The 27,153-nt window shown below is 31.5% G+C and overlaps 1 protein-coding gene across 1 annotated transcript; it reads right to left on the reverse strand.

Moving 5' to 3' along the window:
• Positions 1-173: 173 nt before the first annotated feature.
• On the reverse strand, positions 174-26,497 carry LOC139528203 (uncharacterized). Its single transcript, XM_071324079.1, has 6 exons — positions 26,398-26,497; positions 20,711-22,818; positions 12,149-12,279; positions 11,313-11,409; positions 9,795-9,959; positions 174-740 (listed from the first exon to the last, which is right to left on the reverse strand). Exons 2-6 carry the CDS (start codon positions 22,812-22,814, stop codon positions 511-513), a joined length of 2,727 nt encoding a protein of 908 aa, XP_071180180.1. The 5' UTR covers positions 22,815-22,818; positions 26,398-26,497; the 3' UTR covers positions 174-510.
• Between the last annotated feature and the right edge of the window lie 656 nt (positions 26,498-27,153).

Below are 27,153 nucleotides of genomic sequence, written 5' to 3' on the forward strand. Positions count from 1 at the left end.
ATTTGTTGTAGTTAATTGTTCTGCCACGTTAAATATTAATAGTGTTGTTGAATATAAGAAAAATATGTTATAACCAATTTTGTAAAGAAAGCAGGATACATAGATTCATTTGATATTTGGGTATAGCCGTAAGTTCATACAAATTGCTCAATAACAGCAGAGAAAACGCAAAACAAAATGATTCATTGTTTATTCTGGATAGATATTCCATTTGCCTTTACACTCAAAACCAAGTTGCAGTAAAAAATTAAAAATAAAACTAGCTTCAAACGCTGGCTTTCAAATGGTAATTTACTTAATAATAATAATTTTATCGAGGCAAGCTAAAAGCATTCTAACCAAAAAAAAGGTATACAATAATTTAAAGTTTTCAATTCTAATTTAGAAATTATTGTCAGTTCAAAAACCTATTTATGCTTCCAATTCACGAAAACAGATGCTCGATGAAGATGTGATACCATTAAAACAAAGTAAGCTTTAATATTGTCACAAAAATAACATGTGATACTTTTACACATTTCCCATGCGTATCATCATGGTTGATGTTTTAATACTGCTATATGTTGCCTTCCAGTGATACCACGAAATTCCTGCTGCATTTTTTCCTTTATATTGACCGTTTAGATTAGAATGATAACAGCTTCCATACCACCAACTTCCCTTATAATCCACTGCGCAGTTTCCTCTGTTGTCATCCTTTGTACTGAATGTCCTACCGTTATGGTAAGCCAGACTATCACCTTCAAATGACAAAGAATTAACTTAGCATTGTGGACAAATGTCATAAGCTCCATTAATTCCATATGTGAAAATCAAGCAAATGTAGTCGACACAATCAGTTTATTTGTGATTCATATTTAGAAATAACAACATATTCTTCAATTTTTCTGTGACTACCAAACTTGGATTTCGTCGATTGTTTTGAAGCTTAGATAATATGATTCATAGTTTCTGATGTGTGATTTGATTTTCCGGTAACCTACATTATAAAAATGAGAATGGAAATGGGAAATATTTGTTTGTTTTAATTGTTGTTTTATATTGGGGGAATGGTTATCGATACCAACAAAATAAAATAAAAATACAGAAGTAGGAAATACAAAATTAGTAATAAAACTAGAAGCAGGCTCCATAGCCGATGTCTATATCTCCAATAAAGGACACTCTCCATTATTGTGAACATGGGATGTTGGATGTCAAAATTTATGCATTGGTTGATATAACCTCTGGACTAGCTTTCAGAGACTGCGAGTACTCTTATTCTGGTCCTTTGTATCTATTGTTTGATGTTAGACGAAATTATTCTTTTTTTATTAGTACCGATTTGTTAAGTTAAGCTCTTTGCAACCGATTTTTACACTTTGTTCTTATGTTTTTTTGTTTTTTTAAATCCAATGTTAAGGGGAGTATTGAGGACTCACAAACATGTTTGACCCCGCTATTTTTGTAAACGTCTGTCCTTCATAATGGGGTCTCTAGTTCAGTGGTTGTTGTTGGTTCATGTCTGTCATATTTGTTTTCGTAATTTTATGAACTAGGACGTTAAATCTTAAGGCCGTAAGGTAGTTCATGATTGTGTTTTAATCAACTTCATTTGACCTCTGATGGATAGTTGTTTAAATTGAAATTATACCAAATATTCTTATCTCTTTTAATAGAATTTACTGTAAGTTTAATTACTCTTATTAGAGGTCTTGTCTTACTGATCAAATTGTCTTTATATCTCTTATATGTTACAAGATAATAGGTTAACACACAAAATGGGTAAAAATCATCATTAAAGAGCAATTGCTCTGATTAGGAAACGACTGTGAACTTCAGCCATGTCGATTTATTTGTAGATCTTTATTTGCTGACTATTTTTTGATTATTGAACAAGTTTAATGAATGATTTATATATAAACGTGCAAGCATTTCATCCTTATAGTTGTTTTTTTCCTATTTCTGAGTTCATCATGACACTCAACTGACATGTTTTATATTTCTTTGAGGTAAATCCAGAAATGTGCTTCCGACGAACGACTTTTATTCACATTTGCACAGCGTGTATTTATGCACGTTCAAACTATTTTGGTTCAAACACCACTGTAAGTTTTCCTTAGACGAACAGGACTTAAAACTTTTCAGATAAACTTGTTCTAAATTCTTGTATGCGCTTTTACAGGGAAAAAACAGAAAGAATAAACAAATACAAATAGTATCGTTATGCCTCTAGAGTAACAATTAATTTAATTATTATTACAATGTAGTTGTATTTAATTATATTTTTTGCAAAAATTGAAGGTAATCTGTGAGGAAGAATATTATCAAATACATGTTATTCCTATCTAATTGATAATAGTCGTAATATGTTATCATGGTTATATAATTGCACTTGCAATTTCAATTTCAATAACCTAATACACAAATGTGTCGTTCATATATTTTGATAGAAAAGTTTCTATTTATCAGTAACGATCGAGTAAAATAAGTAAAAAAGGCAAAATAAAGAGCGAAGTTGAAGAGCATTGAGGACAAACAATTCCTACAAGTTTTGACAAATACAGCTCAGGTAATCTATTCCTGAGGTAGAAAAGATTTATTATTTCACAAGTTTTTTACGCATTTAATTTATAATTATGACCATGTCAATGATAATTCATGTCAACACATAAGTGCTGAATACTGGGCTTGTGATACCCATAGGGAATAAGAAGTCCACCAGCAGTGATAGTGACCAAGTGGTTGTAAATAAACTCATCATGGATACCAGTAATGATTTTCTTATTTGCGTCAGACGCGTGTTTCGTCTACAAAAGATAGAGATGCCAGTTTAACGTTATTTTGCCGCCATTTTGTTTCAAGTGACTGATATCACTGGAAAATGACCATTGTTGTTAATTAATTGCTAATCTTTTATCTTTTATATGTAGCATTTCTTTTTGTTATTATTTTTTTATTTCTTTTACTATCTTTGTTTTTATTGAACATCGTTTCGTTTTTATTTTATCGAGTAGAAAGAAAACTTACGTGAACGTTTTTTTTTAACTGGGCGGCACGTTTTTTTCTGGAGATGTCTAGTTTGGATTCAAAAATAAATATGTTCCTGACGTCATACGTTTATATAGTTATTATCCAATTAAAGCGGAGATTCCCATCTACTGCGAAATCGAGTTCACTTTCCGGTTCCTATCTATGCTCACCAGCAAAAGGATTTGACAAAACTTCAGAGATAATGTTTAAGTAGAAATATCTATATTTTTTGGAAACGACAACAATTTTTAATTCCTCGATGGCATTTTAGTCTAGTTAAAGTTATTTTAAAACGATTTCTGACAAGGAACATATTTATTTTTAGGTAATTTTAACTGCCTCTCAACATGGCAGAGCAGCGTCAACAGACATCGTACGAAATCAGCGATCGTGTAAATATCGATTAGTATAAATATTATACCGTATATCAGAGATTATTTTAATTGAAATTTAAGTTTTTTTTAATATGTTTCCAGTGTTTTACTTCCATACAATTGTAAATGTACATGACATTCATGAATTGTAAGAACCTCCACCCTTTCATTTTATTAAAGCAAGTCACAATTGTCATAAATTACATAAATAAGAAATAGTTAAAGACTGTTTAAATCTAAATTCAGGATCCCCATCTCCTGTGCCTGTGGCCCAACCGACAGAAGAGAAAGAAGTTTGGAAGTACTTATCCTGGAAGGGATTTAACAGACACATGATACATTCTCTTCTCATCAATTGCATGTATACCGATTAGTATTTTACATAGTAAGATTAGCTACAGTTTATTATAAATTTAATATAATTTGCATTTCGTAATCAGATTAATTAGACATAATTAGTCGGTAACCGTAAATGACAGCATTATACTGAAAACATTATGGGCTTCAAATATATTAATTAAATACATTTTCATATTTATAATCAATGACTTTTTTCACGTGTTTTTGTATTTGGCAAAACTTTTAGGAGTTTTGGTCCTCAATGCTCTTCAACGTCGTACTTTATTTGGCCTTTTTAACATTTTTGGATTCGAGCGTCACTGATGAGTCTTTTGTAGACGAAACCCGCGTATGGCGTACATAGAAAATTTAGTCATGATATCTATGATGAGTTTATTTACACCATGTACATATATTCACCAAAAACATTTAGATATATGTATACAAAATTAAACTCCATGAAAAATAAGCAAAGACTGATTTCAAGAAAAGAAGAGAGCAATAAATACTGTACTTTTCAACATCTCTTGTATTTTTAAATTTTCCTGTATTTTGTAATATGCAGATTCATTACGTCATATATAAATGTGTAAATATATATACACAACTTTTCAACATGATAACTAGAACTGTTTCTTTGTGGTCTCTCTGGGTTTTTTTCAGTATATGATTTTTGCACTTTGCTGGTCAGTGGTGAGATGCATTGAAGACATCGCTGGACGATTATGGTCTCTATGGAACAATACTTTGATGCCTAATCCTATATATTTATGGTGTTTAAAAAAACCAAGTAACTTTCCTTTAATCTTAAAATCTAAGGCATCTTAAAAATAAGTGCCTACTAATAGGTGACTCTTGCGATTGTTGCATATAATGATATGTAATTTAAAGAACTTTTTCAGAAATGCAATCAACTCAAAGGTTACTATTTATTTTTAAAATGTTGATGGTCAACGTTTCAAACAATTAATAAAATTACTAAGAAGCACACCAATATTACATTTGTACATTTGAAACTCATGAAATTTTGATGCTTTTTTTTTTTTAGATGATTGGAGTTTAGACAAGTCAAAGCAGAATGTACGGCAATAATATCTGTTTTGATATTGTGTGAAAACGGTAGTTGAAGATAGTGTAGAACTCTCTTTTAAGGAAAACATGACTATTATTTTAGAAAATCTTAATTATAGTAGTGTAAATGTGTCGGTATTTCTAAGAAAAAGTCGAAACAAAATGAAAGCGGTTTTTAAGAAAAAAGGATTGCCTTCAAAGATGTTGGTCCCATATGTGAAAAAGAGGGTATCAGTTTGGATTGGTTGAAAAATCCATCTCCTATACCAAATAAAATCAATGTAACAAATGGTCTTATTGTTGAATTGAGAAAGTAAGAATGCAACATAGTCAACATGATAGTATAGTACACAAAACAGTTGCATTGTGGGTTCAATTTTTATGTCATTTAAATTACACCTCCGACTCGGATGGGTCAAAACGCAATATTGATTCAGTTTACAAAAAAATGTCAAAGATTTCTTTGCAAAATAGGCAAAATGTCAGTGCCTACTTGACAGAACAATATATTCCCCCCTCAGAAAAGAAATACCTTGTGTAATAATTTTGACTCAAATGAAAAAAGGACTAGTTCAGAAAAGGTTGACAATCAATTATTTCAAAACTACATCAATAACGCTTCTCATAAGTTTGCCGAACAAATTAATATCATTATTGACCTGGGAAAAAAATGGAGAAAAAAAAGACAACAGAAATTAAGTTCAAACTTGAAGTTATTTAAAATAAAAAAAATAAATAAAAAAGTAACAGCTAAATACACTGATAGTCTATCAAAAATGTCTGAATTATCAACAAGAAATGTAAACTGAAACGTAAGCAAACACGTATTTCACTACTAACATTTGAAAATAAAAAAAAACATGAAAAAGAAATGAAATATTTAAGACAAAGAAATAATAACATAAAAAGAAGGTAAAAAGGACAATCAGCACTTCTGAGATATTACCGGAACAAAAACCCCATAAAAAAAAATAGTAATGAAACTGATGACTCAATAAATAAATCCGGTATAAGGATGGATTCAGATATGGTAAACAGAATGAAATATTTGGAAAATGAAAATGAAATATTTAAAGAAAATATTGAAAACTTAATGAAATCACAAATAGTTCAAACATTTCATGGGGGACAATCTAATCTATTAGGGAGGCATATGCTTCACTTATATCCATGAACGTTGGAGTATGTAACGTTGAAAAAAATGTACGCACTGTTTTAGAAAAAATAGGGGGCTAAAGGTTGATCGTTTACCAAAAAATCATTTGCAGAAACTATGTCAATAGAAGCAAAAATGATAGCACAATTACAGGCAACAGAAACAATGCTAAGTAGCAAAAATAACACTCTACACACAGATGGAACAAAAAGGGATGGTCGTAAATTTGGGGGGCTGCAAATAGGAACTGATAGTGGTCAGTACAGTATCAGTTTGGTTGAAATGTTGCGTGGGGATACAGAAAACATTTTAGAAATTATTTATTTAGTAATTACAGATATGGAAAAACCTGTACATGAAAATTACACTGAAAAAAAAATGAATTATTGTTGTCAACACAAAATACAATGACAGACATACACATAGTTAATACTTATTTTAAAACATCACTGGAAAATATTAAACAAGAATGTATACCGAACATCTCTGACAATTCTGAAGAAATACGGGGAAAAATATCAAAATTAAATGGTTTTAAATGTAACCTGCACATTCTAGTAAACTTAGCGTCACTGGCGGAATCAGGCTTAAAGTTATAGGAACAGAGTGTACTTGATTCTGAAAGTTTTCATCAGTTTACATACAACCAAAACACTTCTGATTTTATTCGTGCAAGTACAAAGCTGAAGTTCAAAGTCCAGTTGAATTAAAAATGGTCACAGAATAAATTTATTATTTTGCGCGGGAGAAGCAGTTTTTTTTCATAGAGAACACATCAAAGAATTTATTGATTCATTTTTCAGCATAACAGAAAGGAATTCATCAATAACTTCAGTCTATTACTATGTATATAATCCAGTTTATCTTGCTGGTTGTAGGGCATTTGGAATGTTTTATTGTTATATGTTTTATGTGTTGATGGTACTCATAACTTTGGATTTGCTTGGTTTTTTTATGTGGTGGTATGGTACTCATGACTTTGTATTTACTTGTTGCATGTTTTATGTGGTGATGGTACTCTGAACTTTGTATTTACTTGTTGTTTGTTTTATGTGTTGATGGTACTCATAACTTTGCATTAACTTGTTGTATGTTTTTTGTGGTGATGGTACTCATAAGTTTGGATTTGCTTGGTTTTGTTATGTAGTGGCATGGTACTTATAACTTTGTATTAACTTGTTGCATGTTTTATGTGGTGATGGTACTCATAACATTGTATTTACTTGTTGCATGTTTTATGTGGTAATGGTACTCATAACATTGTATTTACTTGTTGTATGTTTTATGTGGTGATGGTACTCATAACTTTGTATTTACTTGTTGCATGTTTTATATGGTAATGGTACTCATAACTTTGTATTTACTTGTTGCATGTTTTGTGGTGATGGTACTCACGACTTTGTTCCTACTTGTTGCAAGTTGGTAATTGTACTTAACTTTGTATTATGTGGTTGCATGTTATGATGTACATGTATTGTGTAAAGGTCTTACTTGGTGATGGTTTCTTGTTAATTAAAATATGAAGCAAGATTCAGGAATTAGTTTTATCTTTTATTTATTTGTGTATACAATAAGGTGTTCATCTTGGAAGTCTCATTGATTGTGCTTATAACAAATGCAAGATGTCTTTGGTTGTATCAAAATGACAGTCAAATCTTAGACTTGAAAATTGGTATTAGTTTTTTCTACAATAAGATTAACTTTGAACACTGTATTCAATATTATTAAGAGCAAAGGATTTTTTAGCCAGTCAGATACTGATGTACTGCCAGAAAATAGTGTCTAATAGTTGTGTGAGGTGTTCTCTTGTGAATTAACATATTAATAAGATCAGGTTATTATGTCTTGGTACAACATATAATAATATCGCAACAAAATTAAATGATGTATTTCAACAAATGTACCCGAAAATTTAAATACACAGCTGTAAATCATTATCCTTGCTACAAATAAATCAGTCAGAGCTCTAACCTTACAGAATACAATCAATAAAATAAAAAGGTGGATGCAAGACAAACATTTAAGTATCAAGATTTTAAAATCGGTAGAAAAATGAGCATGCAGTGAGTGAAAATGTGATTTTACGAGGAAAAAAATGTCAAAATGTCGGCCTATTTTTACTTTCAAACATATACATTTATCAAAATCATATCTAGTGATATTTCGCAATGTTGTATCTCAATTTTCATCTTGATAACTTGCACAATTTTAAAGAAATGACAGATTTTGTAGTTTTTTGGTACAAAACAAAGTTAATTCAGGTCTGAGTTTATTGGTGCCATTCAGATTTATTAGCAAAAATTAGAGCGCCAGCATATTTAGAAACCAAGAATTGATTTTTTTTCTACTTCGTTATACCAAGATTTCAGATTTAAACAGACCAGGCAAAATAATATAGTGAATTTAGTACAATTCTGTACTTGTGTTGGTCATTTAGTAGAAAATTATGCTTCAACATGGCTATCAATACATTTCGGTAATATCAGAATGGACGATCCAAGGTTGTTTGATGCTGATAACAAGTCTTTGACTAACATATGTTGCTTAAGGATGTTTGCTCCTCCATTTTTTTACTTTTTGCAAGTTTTTCGGAATCCTCTGGTTTTATCCATGTATTGTCATTAAAATATTTTGCCCACTAACCCCTACTTTTCTTTTTATAATTTTATTACATAAAGTTTAAAAAGCCATATTTCAAAATTTTATAAAAATCTTGTTACTTTTTCATAGTGTTTTAAACAATAAGGTGCCAATGTTAAATATATGAAAAATCTAGAGAGAATAATTTCCCGCCAAATTTTCAATGGCTTATATCTCTAAAACGAGCACACGGACCCTCCATTTTTTCTACTTTTTTAGTTTCATTATTTATATACTGTCAATTCATAATAGTCTTTTAACAAGCTTGTTATTTTTTAACAGAGTAGCGAACATCCTTAATATTAATTTTCCCTAAAGCGTGAAATGTGTTCTGCTAGATTAGAGTATTTTAGGGCACAGTGCTTGTTACTTGCCTCAAACTATGCCTATAAAATCTCGAATCAACACAATTTCAGTGGCGGCCATATCGGAGAAAAAAGGGGGACAGAATGACAACTTTACATTGTTCATAACTTCAAAACCCTACATTGTTCATAACTTCAAAACCCTACATTGGATTTTAAACAACAAGTGCTTAAAATGTTCGTCTTGACAAGATCTTTCAACAAAATGCAACAAATACAATATATTCCCTGTAATAGTATAGGCCTGGTATCTCTACAAAAGACTCATCAACGACGCTCTCGCAATACAAAAGTAAAAAGGCCAAATAAAGTACGAAGTTTATTTATAATTGCGACAAGTATTTTACTTTATGAATAATAGCGATGTTTGTCCTCATTCCAATTGAACAAGGAATGTCAAAATTTTTGTTATGTAAAGCAGTGTGGCAAACCTTTCCATCGAACACCTGATAATATTGATTGAGAATAAAAGGATCATTAATTTGGGTTAATGTGCTAATGGGAGATTTTGCTAAACAATCTTAAATAATTTTTAGGCCAGTTATACATATACAGCATTGTATGAAGATATTTTGCAGTCTTATTTTGTTCAAGATGCATAATGTACATCGTGGATATATGTATTTTTCAAATACAAAGGTTGGTTTATTCAATTAATTGGGTTTTTTCTACAAATTTTCCAACTAAATGTTATATGCGCCAATGAAAATGGAAAATGGCTTGTATCTGAAGATTCTTGAATTAATAATGTACAACAGCGACAATTCGCAAAAGGATGCAACCTTATTCGTTAAACGGGTAAGCGCTCGATGTATAAGCTTAATTAAGCCACATTACCGGCATTTCCACTATAACCGCTGACTGTCAATTTGTATCTACTTGAAGCGTCACCAACTAAAAAGTGTTTGTAATCAGCATATGCATGGTCTCCGCTGAAGTCTCCTAAATTTATACGTAGTCGATAATTGCCACTTGACGTCAGACGATTTATTTTTTCATTACCTGAATAAAACAATAAGAATATGTATGAGATATACACCATTTTGGAGCGAATTAAAACGAACTGCAGCTTATGAAACAGTAATAGCAACACTAAAACATTTTAAGCTGCCTTACTATTTGCTAATATCGTGTAAAGCTACAAATCATTTGATAAGTCGTATTCAGTAAAACAAACGTAAGAAAAGAATAGGTGATAGTTTATACATATGCATGGAAAGGATCTCTATCATCTGTAACACAGGCATTCCATTAAGATATACTAAATCATAAATGCTTCCATAAAACTTTCGATGAAATTACTTCAATTTTTGTAATAAATTGTAAACAGCAACTATGTAACTTGAAAACAAAGACATAAAAATATAAGAACTGCGATTCGTAATTTCAAAGGTATATGTCCATTTTGGTTTTAATTTAGTTTTAACAAACACAAAATAACAAAACACAGAACTACAACATGTACAAAAAAAGGTAAAAACCGGAAATCCCTTATTAAATGGCAAAATCGAAAGCTCAAACACATAGCTAGATAAACCTTTCACTTGCATGACAGTCGTATAGAATTCGATTATATTGACAGGAATGTGTTAGCAAAACAAACAGACATAATAGGTTAATATATTAAAGATTTAGATACAGCAGTGAATATTATATTATAATCTTAATTACTATAAAAATATATATCAACCAAGAAAAACAAAAATGCATATATATATACCCTAAAGATAAGGCACATAATCAAACATGAAAGACGCGAATATGTAAAAATACTACCACAGCACACTAGCATAATAGTTCGATGTATAAATACAATGCCATGCCAAAACAGTAACCAAAAATGAATTAAAAAGCAAAGGTCAAAATACAAAAGAAATTAAACCTCATTTAGAAAACAAATCGAAGTTAAAAATAAAAACTGAGGGAATCATATGACATATAAACGGAAAGTAACCGGGTGCTTCGACATGGTATTTGTCTCATGCCATGCATGCATCATCTGCCATACAGACCCACTCAGTCAAAATACCACAACCAGTAATAAGATACAATTGGTAATATCAAAGATAAGACACATATTATGGTATTTAAAGATTAAAACATGTCTTGTACACATATTGCGTTTTGAGGACAAACTGATTTACAAAAAAGCAGATTCGCATAAAGTCAAATCAGATTAATATAGACGATCGAGTCAAATGGTAATTAATGTCGTAAATCAAAATAAAATAGAACATATGTAATGTGTTTTTCACCAAAATAAAAAGTACTTTAAAAACAAAAATTGGCCAGTAACAATTTGAGAGTTCATTAAAAGGTCGATACCCTAGAATATCAAAGAATTAAAAAAATTACCTAACCAATGTTCCGCATTCAGGTGACCAAAACCATTTTCATATTCCTTCCAACCACGATAGAAATCAGTTGTTCCATTCAGTCTACGCTGAATAACCTACAAACAACACGTCTATTAAGTTATGTTGTAAATTATATTGTCTTTTTTATCTGAAAATATTCAATATTTTACAAATGGAAAAACGGACACAAACAAATGTATCACAAAATTCATGTCTGTGTCATCGAAAGGATATATTTATTTTGCTTTTTACATTTGTTTGTAACCATTCGAACGAATAATACTATAATTTGCATCATACCAGTACACATGAACGATATCTTGTCGTTTTAGTACAGCGCATTTTTATCTAAATATTTCTTCCTATACTTCTAATGAACACATATTTAACTCTTACATGCTTTCCAACTAATTTGTGTGGGTTTTATATGCCAAATCTTTGACATTGCTTTATTTGTAAGTACCATGTTTTCTTCTTTTATCGCTTTATTATAATTATTGAAACACTTTCTCAATTATGTCCTTGCATCTGCCCTATCATTTTCGAATTATTTATAGAAGAATTTGTCTTTACTTTGCAATTATTGGGTGCTGTAATGCAGTGCTCAATGAATGTATGTCGATTTCATATGCTTTATTCACATGTTAATTCTGAAAGAACTAAAATTTAAAAAAAAAAACAGAAATGATTTAGCAAATTGAAAGCGATCCGGTTTTTCTATTTTGTCGTTCAAAACTCATTGCTTTGAGAAAAAATGACATACTCTAAGATCGAATATCCAACTAGTGTATGGACAACATTTTCCGTATATTTTTAAGTTCTAAATATACTTACAGTCCAATAACCGCCATCAGTGTCCATGTCACAATACACTTTGAAGCTAGAACCACTGTCCGGGAAGATTGTATAAACTCCACTCGTATACACCGTTTTATCTAATCCCGAGCAATCCTTTGGTTTCAATTCTAAGATTTAAAAATGAATTAATTTTATATCAATGTATAATTTTGAATTTTAATTAATAATTGGATATATTTGCGTATCTAAATATGTAATGCCAATATGTTACATTATAATTCTTGTTATCTGTGATATGGGCGTATAATCAACAAAAATTTAAACGGTCATTTTATTAAATCTTCTCAGTTGCTAAATAAAACCATCCCATCACACGTAAATCAAATCATACTCTTCCAAAAAACATTTTGGATGTCAATTTATCTTTTGTTATGTTTTCGGTCTTTTAGAGCATATAAAATTAGGCTAAACATGTCTGAAGGCTCTAATCCTCTCCCTAATATCTGACGGAGGTGTAACGGCACGAAAGAACACGAACACTAAATATGAGACAAAGCAACAAACCGTTAGAACGACAAACTAACAATTATAGGCTCATGACTTAGGAAGGTACTTTCCAAATATGATTGGGTTAAAGATTTTGTTTCTGGCGCACCTTACCTGTATAGTGATGTAACAGGACTACATGAAAAGAAACATACAAATCAGTTGTAAATTTGCGTAACTTGTCTAGACGATACAAAATAGAAAACGACTTACAATTCACAGACAGGACAGGGAGGAAATTTATACATACCCACTATAAATAACGTAAATTAACAAAAATATTGAACTCCATGCAAAATATTCTTACAAAAATTCTTTACCACTGGTAAAATCAAAAGATCATACAACAAAACGAATAGGTAATCAACTGTGATATGCATAATTTGGTATGGGCATTCCCTTATGTAACAATTGGGAATTAAACATGGTGAGTTTATGACATTTAGTCTAAATCTGAATTGCTAGGAAAAGAAGTGTCTTGAGAAGAAAATACTAGGCAAGTTCACAACAACAAGTATTATTAGTAAATTTGATCCTTTCAATCCAGAAACCTGATTCAAAAATTTAGAAATTTTGTTGTGTAAAGGAGTTGTAAACAAGGATGTGCTCTTATCAAAACCTGCTCTAACAACGTAAAAGGTGGTACATGTATAGTTGAAATCGACATGACATAAGATTCACGATCTCCTTCATAAATTGGTTGACCTATACGATGTGTCTGTGTTTGAACTTAACAGCCACATGTTTTCACGGTCTAATATATATACATACAAGTTTAGTCGTATGATTGATGATTTGACGGAGTGTTAGTTTGCATGGAAGCTTATGAATAGAAAGCCAGTGTCACCTACCATGTCGACACACCCTGTCTCGTGTATTTTGGATTTAATTTGATTCCCACAAAAATCTTTTGTTTGTTACCTTGATTTATCTCTTCTTTTCAAAATTTGAGCATCGATCAACTATTTTCGCTTTGATATATCAAACTGTTAAAGGCCGTACGGTGACCTATAGTTGTTAATATCTGTGTCATGTTGGTCTCTTGTGGAGAGTTGTCCCATTGGCAATCACTACTGGACGAAAAAACAACTGTCCATACCAGTAACACTCGTTGTACGACTGTTTTAGTCTGTGAAAGACTGGTGATGACTGTCAAATCTGTCAAATTTCGTTGCAACAGTTCATTTATGTTTGTCCCAACTTTTTTACGGGTTGTGAAAGTCAAAAAATGCTACCAACAGTCATTTATGAACTGTCACAGTGGTTTAAGGTGTTGTCACAGTCAAAATCTATTTACTACAGTCTTTCTAATAGTTGTGGCAGTTGCATAATGTCTGTCCCAACCTTTTAATAGTTGGGACAGTTAAAATTTGTTTGTGTCAACTTTTCAGACGTTGATGCAGTCAAAAAATGTTTGTCACAACGTTTTCAGAGTTGGGACAGTCGTTAAGTGTTTGTTACAACTTTCTAAAGGTTGGCACAGTCATTAAATGTTTATTGCAACTTATTAAAGGTTGACACAGTCGTTTGATGTTTAAAACTAACACTTCATAGGCTGATACAGTCGCTAAATGTTTTAATACAAATATTTTAGCGTAACGGTAGTCGATCCGTGTAAAAAAAAATCACGTCTCACCCGGCTCTCAAGATTTGATATAGTTGTGAAATAGTCCATAACTTATAGTATTATCATTTATTTTGCGGTTTTTAACTTGGTATGCTTTTTATTTATTTATTTTGCGATCGTTGTTTGCCTTTTGTCGTTGTCCGTTTATTGCCGTAACATCGTCCGTTCATTTTTGACATGTGCGTTTGACTTTAAATAATCCTTTAGGTATCCTTACGTTTAAATTATAATATCTGTTTATAACATTTTCGTTCATAACTGGTTTTAAATACCAGAAGTTTTCATTTAAAATAGAGTTTTAAAATTATTGCAGAAGAATGAGAAGATGATAATGGATTCATTCAAAAGATACTTGAAAAAGTTTTTATAAATTCTGCTAAATAGAAAATGTACCATCATGGGTGTACCTGAAGTAAATTTAAAGATTATGACTAAGTTACCAATATTGCACAGCATAATAAAACAGTTTTAATTCGAATTACTCTCTGAGGGACATTTCCGATGATTAAAAATATAAATAATCAAATCTCTACAGTTTCATTAAAAACGGAATACAATTCTTCACCGTAAACGATTTATCCACTTTAATTTTTTGTCGGCAAAAAAAACTCAGGTGAGGTCGGCAAACTTTATTTTTACACAGGAAACTAAAGATGTTATACCACATGTACAATAATCTGAGCTGGAAATAACAATCGGTGAGTAGAAATTAACAATATGTTTAACCCGGCCACATTATATATGTACATGTATGTGCCTGTCCTAAGTCAGGAGCCTGTATTTAAGTGTTAATCGTTTGTTTATTTGTTACATTATATTTTTTTTTCGTTCATTTTTTATATAAATAAGGCCATTAGTATTCTCGTTTCAATTGTTTTACATTGACATATCGGGGCCTTTTATAGCTGACTATGCGGTATGGGCTTTGCTCACTGTTGAAGGCTGTACAGTGACCTGTAGTTGTTAATGTCTGTGTCAGGAGCAAATCCAGCCATTTTAAACAGGGGGTTCCAAGTTCCAACCCAGGACAAAAAGGAGGGGGTTCCACTATATGTCCCCATTCAAATGCATTGATCGGCCAAAAAAAGGGGGTTCCAACCCCAGAACCCCCCCCCCCCCCCCCCCTTGGATCGTCAATGAGTGTCATTTTGGTCTCTCATGGACAGTTGGCTCATTGGCAATCATAGCACATCTTCTTTTTTATATTATGTAGGTTGTTGCCTCTTTTCTAAAAAATTACACTGAATAAAATATGTAAAATATCTATAAGAATTTCATCATGTTAATTGCTACATTGTTTTAAATTAAAAATAAATAAAAAAACTCATTAAAAGTGCAAAGTTAGCAGCATAATTTTATTCTTTTTAGATTTAACCTACAATATTAAATCACTATAATTTGAAATACTTTGAACCTAAACTATATATTTTCATGTGAAATTTTTATATAAATTGTGCCCTGTCAGCATGGTTTTTCAAAATTCATTTATGCCATGCATACATGTTATCTTACTGAAAAGTAGTAACATACAATGGTCTTTTATTCCATAATGATTTAAGGACTTTTTAATCTTGAGTCATATTTTTTGACACTGTTCGATTGTGTTTTGGTCTCTTTGTTGTTGCCCAACTGTTGGGGTGATGCAGGGTTCTCACTAAGGTGAGTCCATGAGTCCTGGACTCATCAAAATCTGTCTGGCCTCACCATTTTCAAAACTGGTGAGTCCACAGATGAATCAAGATTGAAATATTTTGTATACATTTTGTAGACTGAGCACAGTTAAACACTAAATATCATCATTTTATAGCAAAAGTTTAAAAGTGATCTGAATTTGATTTCATTTCATTGCTCTGTTAGGAAATGGAGACTAAAATATTACTTTATATTGCAATAAAATATTTTCTTCTTGCTGTTGGACTCATCAAACCTAAAAATGATGAGTCCCTGGACTCGCCATTAAAAATTCTTAGCGAGAACCCTGGGTGATGGATCATTGATATATATATATTTATATCCCTCATCTCCTTTGATCATGTGCATTCACATCTGACTGCAGATGTTTTGCATTTTCTACATAATTATTTTAATTTATGTTAAAATTCAATATGTCAGGAAAACATAACAAAAAAATCTATCTGTATCCATATTTTTTTTATGCTAACATGGGATAAACTTTTTTAAAGTATTTTATAAAGCTCAAAATATTTTTTATAGATGAAGTATTATCAAGTAAGTTGTCATAAACTTTTCAGTGTTAACATGATTAACTGCATTGTATGTACATGTCTACTAATTTAGTCTAAACATTTCTTTTTATTCAAATTCAAAATAAATAATTAAAATATTTGTAATTACTGAACATGACCATGCAAATGTGACATTAAAATAGGTAATAATCAGGATGTTAACACTGGATAGGTATTATAAATAATCAGAAATTCTTATATACATGATGTAGCTAATATACAAATTAAGACACAATAATTTATTGCCTTGGGGATGAAATTTAATCTGTCATTAAATATATTATAAAGGTATTTTGAAGATGATTTTTATAATGATGTTCACAAATTATCATGATTATAATTGTCCTCTTCAAAATAATGATAATTTTATCAAAACAAATTATAATCTAGGAAAAATATGAAACCACAAGATATACTATTATTTTGGATATAAAAATGCATATTTTAAAAGTTATATGAATATTGATTTCTTAAAAACAACTTGGATAAAAGACTAAATTAAATAAAGAAAGTGTTGTCTGAGCTGCAAAGCATTATTTAATGCAAACTGTAAGAAGTAAAAAGTATACAGGGTAGCACAAAAGATGTAAAATTTATTAAACCCAAGGATTTAAAACATTAACTAGGAGGGTTATGTCTTGGAACAGTATATTTACATCACAAAGGTGCACTGGACAAAGGGAAAGTCAATAGCATCTATATAGTAACAGTGCATTTATTTATTTATTTTTTCATTCCTTAAACTTTTCTTTGTCATGTTAACTGTGTAGTATCAATATGTTTCATATTAACATGAACAAAAGAAATAACTTGTTGTGTTTAAGAGAGGAATAGCTACATGTATGTCCATGATGTCTGACTTTAAAGAATTGATGACATAAAATATGGTGTGAGCCTCAATAAAACAGTAACCCTTCAATGAAAGTACACAGTCACATTTAAAAAATCATTAATGTAGGGAAAAAGACAACACCATATATACATGATAAATAGAATGTAGACCCCCTTAAAAGATTTATTTTTCTTCTTAATAGGGACTTGAAAATAGAATTGTATAAGTGCTAAAAAAATTTTGGTCAATCAAATGAGGATTGCTAATTTTATCTAGGTAAATACAGTTATTGTTATTGACTTTCTTATTGTACAATGTATATACATGTAGTATTACATTTGTATATATTTATTATTAGTTAAAAATTTACTGTACTTCAGTTTACATCTATATCATGTATATTTTTTTGTAGAATCATACTGAGTATGTATTGGTTTGACCATGATTCCCACTTAGAATATGAAGCTTGCTACATGTGCACTTTGTTGCATAGGAAATATAGATGTCACCGAGTCACTCTTAGAGCGGCAAATTGTGAAACAATGGATTAATTCATTATTTTATGCTAGTTATCTATTGTTTTTGGAAATATAAATGGACATGATGAATAGGGCGTGCAGCATTATTCCATGATGATGATGTGATATTCTGATTCAATTGGACAAGAAGAAAATTGTGCCTTGTAAAAATAGGAAACTTACTAATTGTATTAAACAGTGATCGGGAAGGTCGTGCGCCCTGCGCCTATAGCGCATATTGACCAGAAATGGCACATAGAGTGACAAATGTAAGCGCCCACGTGGCGCACGATATTTTTCACATCGTTTCGAAACGTTTAGATGAATAATTAGCCTGGGTATTCCTTTAAGGAGGACCACATTACTGGATGATTAAATACCTTGGACAATCATGATAATTATTAATTGCTATATCAGTAGTGAATTTGGAATAACAAAATTTCGTAGTTACAGTGCATATTAATAGTGCAATCATACATGTACATTGTTTCTGAATTCCTTGAATACCCAGGCTAATTATTCATTTGAAATAGCAAATTGGAATAATGAAAATTCATAGTTTCAGAATTTTCAGTGAATACTAATACTAATAGTGCATCATATCTGAATTCATAAATACCTTTAATTAGTGGACAATCAGTGATTTTAATATAATAACAATATGGATAATGTGAATTTCTAGTTTCAGTGAAATTTATAAAGCAGTACACGTACAATGTATATCGAATCCGAAGTTTATGTTGGCATTGCAATTGTTAACTACTGCCAGCATGTCCAGGGTGTGTAAAAAGATCTTAAACACCCATGAGGGTCTCGTGCAGTCCGTGTCAATTGTTTAGTGTCAAATGACTGCTTGTTGTACTAAAATTAAGTCTGAATTAGGTCTGTGCCTCGGTTCGTCTGTGCGTCGGTCTGTGCGTCCGTCCGTCCGTTCAGGTTAAAGTTTTTGGTCAAGGTAGTTTTTGATGAAGCTGAATTCCAATCAACTTAAAACTTAGTACACTTGTTGCTTATGATATGATCTTTCTAATTTAAAGCCAAATTAGACTTTTGACTCCAATTTCACGGTCCACTGAACATAGAAAATAAAAGTGGGAGTTTCAGATTAAAGTTTTTGGTCAAGGTAGTTTTTGATGAAGCTGAAGTCCAATCAACTTGAAACTTAGTACACTTGTTGCTTATGATATGATCTTTTTAATTTTAAAGCCAAATTAGTCTTTTGACCCCAATTTCACGGTCCACTGAACATAATAAATGAAAGTGGGAGTTTCAGGTTAAAGTTTTTGGTCAAGGTAGTTTTTGATGAAGTTGAAGTCCAATCAACTTGAAACTTAGTACACATGTTCCATATGATATGATCTTTATAATTTTAATGCCAAATTAGATTTTTTTACCCAATTTCACGGTCCATTGAACATGAAAAATGATAGTGCGAGTGGGGCATCCGTGTACTTTGGACACATTCTTGTTTTTTATGACTTTTGTATAGAAATCAAAATGGTTAATACAGCAATACTTATAAGCTTACTAGAAAAAAAAATGTAGCCCCAAATAAAAGCTCAGAATAGGTGTTTGAAATCAGCCCTCAAGAAAATATTAAACAGTTTAATATGGGGATAAGTTTGACAAGTGTGTGTATTAGGAGTTCCCCGCTAGGTTTAGAGTATATCATGTATATTGACCGTTATTATGAAGTAGTGTGATTCGTAAAACTACGGGTATTGAAAACAACCTTGTATGCATGAATGATTTCACACCTAACTTATTTAAAAAGAAAATAATTTTTATGTTATTTAGATAATATTGAAAAATTGTCAACTGTAAATACAGTTATAAAGATACATTTGGTTACAAATATATTGGGTAACGTTTTTCGATTTTTCTGTTAGTAGTTATCTATTCTCTAGTAAAATTGCAGGTATCTAGTGCTGGTTCCGATTTTATTTGTTCGAAGAGATTAGAGGCGAGGGAGTGTAAAAAAAATATAAATTCAGCACATTCACTAAATAACCGAGGAATACAAAAATGTGTTCAGCGGCAAATATTCAGAATACTATTGTTTTTTTAAATCAATATGTATCTAAAATTAATGTATTAAATGGAAGTGATAGTTGTTTCTCTTTGTCACAAACCTATATTTCACACGGTAAAATTGTTTTACAAATAATTTAACCGTCAGACATTTTGTATCCGTGACTTTAAAGTGTACATGAAGATCAATGTTTGGAAGTTGCTACGCTTATAAATTAGCTATGACTATACAATGGTTGTAGCTATCATATTTTAACTGTTACAACCTTTTCTGCGTTTAAACAGTTTATTTATGACTGTTTCATCGTTTTCCGTGTTGGGACAGTTATAAAATAACTGTTACAACTTTCAAATGGTTGCATCAGTTTTATTACGACTGTGACAACCATTTAGGCGTTTAATCAGTTTATTTATGACTGTTGCAACGCTTTTCGAGTTGGGACAGTTGTAAATCAACTGTTACAACTTTGATATAGTTGTGTTAGTCCTTTAATGACTGTGACAGTTATGTCTTGCGTTGTTGCAGTCGATTTATGTTATAGACAAACACTTTTAAAGTTGGGACAGTTACAAAATAACTGCAGCAGTGAAATTTAACAACTGTTACAACTTTAACAAACATTATCAGTCTTAGAACGGCTGTTACTGGTATGGACAGTTGTTTTTTCGTCCAGTAGTTAATTGTACCACATCTTTTTTATATGATGTAAAATCAAAAATCAAAAATCAATTATGGAGCTCTTCATTTTGAATTATTTACAAAAACAGTTATTTTTCTGTGTAAAACATAATACATACCTTGACAACGCCTTCCTTGATATTTTGATTTACATGAACAAGCACCATTAATAGGTTGACATATGCCAGAGATTGATCTTTTGTAGTCACAGTTACAAGGTTGGCATTTAATTTCCATGAAACATTTTGAACTGTCTTTACACTCAAATGTACCATTACAACATCGCTTAAAACATATTCTGGTTTCCACCTTTTCACCTTGACATTTCTTTCCACGTCCCTTTTGTGGTAATATTATGTGTCTAGAGCGTTCTTGTCGCCCTCCAACTCCACATACTTTGCTACAAGCAGACCATGATGTCCAACCACTTAATTTACAGTCTTGCTTTTCTTCCATATCGCAATGCCTTCCAAGAAAATCCTCTTTACATTGACACTGTGCAGTTTCTGAATTACATATAGGTGATACTGATCCTGTAGTGTTACAATTGCAGGGTAAACAATCAGATGATATGTTTTTGCATCTGATATAGCGAGTGCCGTTGCGAGCATACCCTTTCATGCACCTATTTTCAATGTACATATGTTTTACTAGATGGAATTGGTCACAATGAACATTTGCAGAATGGTCTATTTCTGCACTACAAGTGGTATCCGTTGAAAACTGTATTTGCTCTTTTATGCGCTTTTCAAATAAGCTAAGAACCGTAGAAGAATATGTGTCTAAAACATGGCGAACTTGCAATAATACAGAAAATCCATTTGCCTGCGCAATATGAAATTGTCTCAAGAGGTAATCTATCTTTGTTTTGAAATCTGATGTGCACGCTTCATTCTTATTGCGTTTGATAACTCTAGCAAGCAACGATTCAGGCTGGAATGTATCTTCATCCCGTCGATAATTGAGATATGAGTCTATTTTGTACAATGCTTTTTGCAAATGAAACGCAATTCGCGATATCTTAACCTTTTTGTATTTGTGTGTTACTATTTTATCACATTTCATTATCGTTCTCGCACTTGTTATCAGGTAGGTCATGCTAAGATATGTATTATAAAATGATCCGAGATCAGAAGTCCTTAAAACATGTTTCTGTATAGCTTCAGTGTTTACTGTTTGAATAGTTTCATAAGCAAACGAAATACACTTCATGGATGCAATTAACAAATTGGTTGCTAACTTAAGATCAATGATATCACCTGCCTTAGGGACTTGATTCAAGGTTGACATCACTGCTACTGTGTCCATTGCTAATATAACTTGATTATGAATTTTACAGCTTATTCCATCATAGTATTGTGGACAACAACACATATCACGGTTTTCCATTGAAAGGTGAACACATTTACCATTTTGGCATTTAGCTTGACAAACTTTCTTTGAGGAACATTCTTGCACAACTCTTAGTAAGGCGCTTCTGAATCCATACATGTCATGAGTCCAACTACGTATCTGTGATATGGAATTCGTGTTCGTTTTACCTAGCTTACCATACACAACCATGATTTGTTCAGCTTTAAATAGTTTCAAAAGTAAGTTCGTACCAAACTTCAGAATTGTCTTTTCATTGCAACCTGATGTTTCCTTCACTTGCTGAAGTAACGACATCTTTGAAAACCTGGTTCCATTTAAAGTTGTCTGGAAGATGTGCCTATAGTAATCTACGATGTCAAAATCGTTCTTAAACAACTTGATAGTCCACTGCAAGCCTGCCTCACATTCATCTTGGCTTGTACATTTTAATTCTTCCAGTTTCTCCAGGAATCGATTAAGGATTGAAAAACTAAATTCAATGTTTCTGAGTTCGAAGTAGATTTCTCTTAAATCTCTCCCAAACCCCCTGTCGGTTGTTAACTCAAGTTTTCTGTTGATATCAGTGAATGTCTTTTTCAATTCCTTATAGGCTTTTTGTTCTGTTTTAGGATTGAACTCCTGGATGAAAGCAGCAAGACTATCTACGGTACCAATAAAATTTGTCAACAAGTTGATTTGGTTTAAAACTTTTGACCTCGGTTTGGTGCTAAATATATCAACAAGATGCTTCCCATCAGCTAACCCAACTTTGATTTGACTCTTCCATTTTTCACGTAAAGATATTTCTTCTCCAAAGACAAAGCATCCTATCAGACTCCACAAACAACTGATGACAATGAATAGTTGCATCTTGCTGGAATACAATGTATATTTTAAAAATAAGTATCATAAGTTTACACATAAACACATTCCTATTCATTGTAATGATATTGTACACATTATCATGAATTTTTGTTATCTAAAAGATAGCGCTTCTGATGTTGTTCTTCGTCTCGAAAGTAGTATAAGGATCTTAAAATCGGTATCTATAAATTAACTGTTTACAAAATTTAGAATTTTTTGATATACTAAGGCTTTTATACCTCAGGCATAGATTACCTTAGCTGTATTTGGCAACACTTTTAGGAATTTTGGATCTCAATGCTCTTCAACTTCGTACTTTATTTGGCTTTTTTCAACTTTTTTGGATTCGAGCGTCACTGATGAGTCTTTTGTAGACGAAACGCGCGTCTGGCGTATATATAAAATTTAGTCCTGGTATCTATGATGTGTTTATTTACCTCATTAGCCGAACATATTTATATTCCTGTGTATATGTTGCAATAGTCAAGCAGTACCTGCATATGGGACAATTAATAATACAGGATACCTTTAAGGTGACGCCACGAAACTTAAATCTATTAAACCATTTGGCTAACAAAGTTTCGTTACTTTTTTGATGAACATAAAAACAAAATTCGGGCAGTGCAGCAATCTCACCAGGCTAGTTCATGGTGATCATTGTTAAGTTCAGTCTCTTTTCTCAGTCCACTAACATTGTACTTAATAGTATCAGTGTCTATACTAAAAATGTTAATGCATTCACTATAAGTAGATTTATAAAAGATCAAAAGTGTTTTATGTTTATCATGTGTCCTTCTGTCCCGTAGACAATTATCCAATTTCAACCTTTTGATCAGCAAACCTTAAACCATCATTGCCTAAGTAAACGATGAAGTCTTAACAAAAAATGTTAGTCAGGGAATACTACTAAAGTAAACCATTCTCTGAACATACACTTAGAAACAAAGGACGAAATTGTTGCAGTCTAATTAAGCTTTAAAATTTGCAAACAAACCGATCACACGGGCATGGGCACACGAACATAGATTTGACACACAAGATATATTTGTATCGTCTGTGACGCAATATCTATAGGATAGGACATTAATCTGATACAAAGACAGGGGTTTGAGGATGGACACATATTAGATATGCAAGCGCTGACATCTGTTTTTATTATGACTTCCTTGATTGAAGATAACTACTTGCAATGATGCATTTAAATGACGAGTTTCAAGTGTTTTGGTAAATCTAGCCCCTCAAAAGTTTTAAGGACGCTATGATGTCTGTGTTGATATTTGTTTTCCTCAGTTTAAGTTTGTAACCCCGGATTCTTTTTCTCTATCGATTTATGAATTTTGAACAGCGGTATACTACTGTTGCCTTTATTGATCGTAATTGAATATCTGTGTCAAAGGATGTGTTAAATTTTTCTCAATTTTTATATGATCGAAATGATACTAATCAATGTATAGCAGGAACTGTGTCCTATGCAGGAGGAAATTAGTCACATCCATTTTCTCTTATCAAATTGTTTAACATTTTGACATCCTCGCCCTTTCGAGCCTTTTCGACAACTAGAACAGTCATATTGATCGTACCATATAGAGATTGTTTTAAAAGTATTAAAAATAGAGTGCAACAGAGTGTTTAAATTGCCTCAACCATACGTGCAACGTCGGACCATACGCGTATGGTCCAAATACTCATATGGTTATGAACATATACTTATAGTTGACTTTGTAACATGTATAAAAAGAGATCCCAAAAAGATTCCTAGAGTTTTTTATCTGCAAGATCGCCGAGCAATAGCTATTTTCAGTTTGACCATTGAAAATGACGCAGTATATTAAACATATTAATATGGGGTATGGCTAGGATTGAAATGACGTAGTATATCAAACATATTAATATGGGGTCTGGCTAGGCTTGAAATGACGCAGTATCTTAAACATATTAATATGGGGTATGGCTAGGCTTGAAATGACGTAGTATATCAAACATATTAATATGGGGTTTGGCTAGGCTTGAAATGACGCAGTGCATCAAACATATTAATATGGGGTATGGCTAGGCTTGAAATAACGTAGTATATCAAACATATTATTAAGGGGTCTGGCTAGGCTTGCGATGACTTAGTATGTTAAATATATGGATATGGAGTATGGCTAGGCTTGATTTGACGAAGTATCTTAAACATATTAATATGGGGTATGGCTAGGCTTGAAATGACGCAGTATATTAAACATTAATATGTCAATGCAAAAACATTTAACCCTATTTACAAATAGTAATTCATCATGAGAAGATATTTTTGAAACTATTGGATTTGAAATAAAGACGTGTCCCATAAATACATAAATTCAGCTTTAAAAAAGTTCGTACGCGTTATGACCTGAGATTTTTTCTCCAATGACCTGCATTTTCAATTTTATAGGTTGACAGGTATGAAATTTCCATATGATATCATCACTATGATCGTTCTAGTTGTCACGTCATTATAAAAAGACTATACTATATAAGTCATATTATTATAATATTATAATAAAAAGATTTAACTAAATTAAAATAAGCAGTTTCAGACAGTTAATTTTATCATTAGTCAAAACTATAGTAAACACATTTTATATCGATGGTCATTACAGATTTGATATTACGAGTGACTGGCAATATATCGACTTGGAAAGAGAACTTCCGAAGATTTGTTAATGACAAGAAATGCTATTGCATGCTATTGCATGTACCGTGTGGAATTTCAATATTTCATTTATGAGTAGCCTTTGATCATGAATTATAGAATAAATACATTTTCATGTAACCATCATTGTTTTGTTTTTTTTAGATAAAGTGTATTGTATTATTGAAACGTTTGTAATGTATATTGAAAAAAATACCTACAATAAAATAGTCCAAATACGCAAATGGTCCGGCCCGTTTATAACCAAACGAGTATATCATATGGTCCGACCATATGAGTATACGCATGACTATACGCGTATAATGCCTATTAAATTGATTTATGAGATTAAATCATTGGTAGGTAATGTTGCTTATATATACATATATATGTGCGTGTATTAATTTTTATCTTATGCCATGCCAATTAAAATAATGAATATATATATCATTAGTAACATGGTGTGTTAGTGACCTAATACCATATGTATGGGGTCAGTAAATTCCATAAGTCCCTTTTTAAACTTTATGGGGAAATTTAAGATAAACTGTTCGGAAACTTTTTTTCTCAATACCATTTAAAATTTTATGGATCAAAACAAAACCGCCAGGACTGGTCATACGTATAACATTTATTGCATGTACAAAGTCTGAAATATGACGATCGCTTTCTTTTCGTTCTGTAGGTTGATAAGGGTCACATTTGACCATGTCATTAGTTATATATTGAATCTCCCCTTTCTCAAATTTTCCTCGGTAATATCGTTACATTTTTGATTTTGAAGTCACGTACACGTACACGTACTTCAAAGCATGCTATTGATATCCTCAATAGTGTTCCTAATTTTAGAGAATACTACGGGTGTAGTGGTTTGAGTTGCTGTTATATCATAAACTATATTTATTTGTCTAGTAGAAAATGTAAGATACTCACCAATTATTGTTGTTTGTCTTTTCTTCAAAAATTAGCTATTCTCTGAATATTGCCACGTAACGTTTCGTGATAACAGTAGCTACTAATTAGTATTTATTTCACCTTTTTGAGAGAGATGAAATTTCAAAAACATAAATATCAATACGTGAGTTTGTATGTGAAACATTATACTTGTTAGTATGAGGTAAAATACAAAGAGATTTGTTTTTGATAATTATGAAAAAAAATAAAAGGTTCTTCAATGTCCAAATATTAAAAACAGGCACATTAATATGAAACAAATTTATGAGTAACTGAATATAGATATTGACCCCATGTTTGTAGCATTCCCGAATATACAATTGTCTAGTATATTTCATATGCTGACTTTCCAATTTTCTCTCTGTGTTTTAACTTGTGTTATTTACCCCAGTCATGTAATATGCTGCAATTTAAAACTTCAATGAAATTCATCTTATCAACTTAATATTTGGTGTTGTATACGCACTTTTATATTTGACTGTTTTCATAAAAAATATTATATTTAATTACTGAAAGTCATGACAACCTTTAAACATGACTGGATGTCGATTCCATGACTTCACGAGTATGGATAAATACTGAGGAAAGTTTTACGTGTTGATGGAATTCCATACCTAGATAAACCTTTTAGAGCATTTCATATACATTATGATAACTCTATTTCTATTGCATCTATTGAAATGTAAAATCAACAGTCCTTTTCAAGCTTGGTATACATATATTATTTTTGGGGGG

Source organism: Mytilus edulis, chromosome 6 (genome assembly GCF_963676685.1).
Source record: "Mytilus edulis chromosome 6, xbMytEdul2.2, whole genome shotgun sequence".
NCBI classification, from domain to species: domain Eukaryota; kingdom Metazoa; phylum Mollusca; class Bivalvia; order Mytilida; family Mytilidae; genus Mytilus; species Mytilus edulis.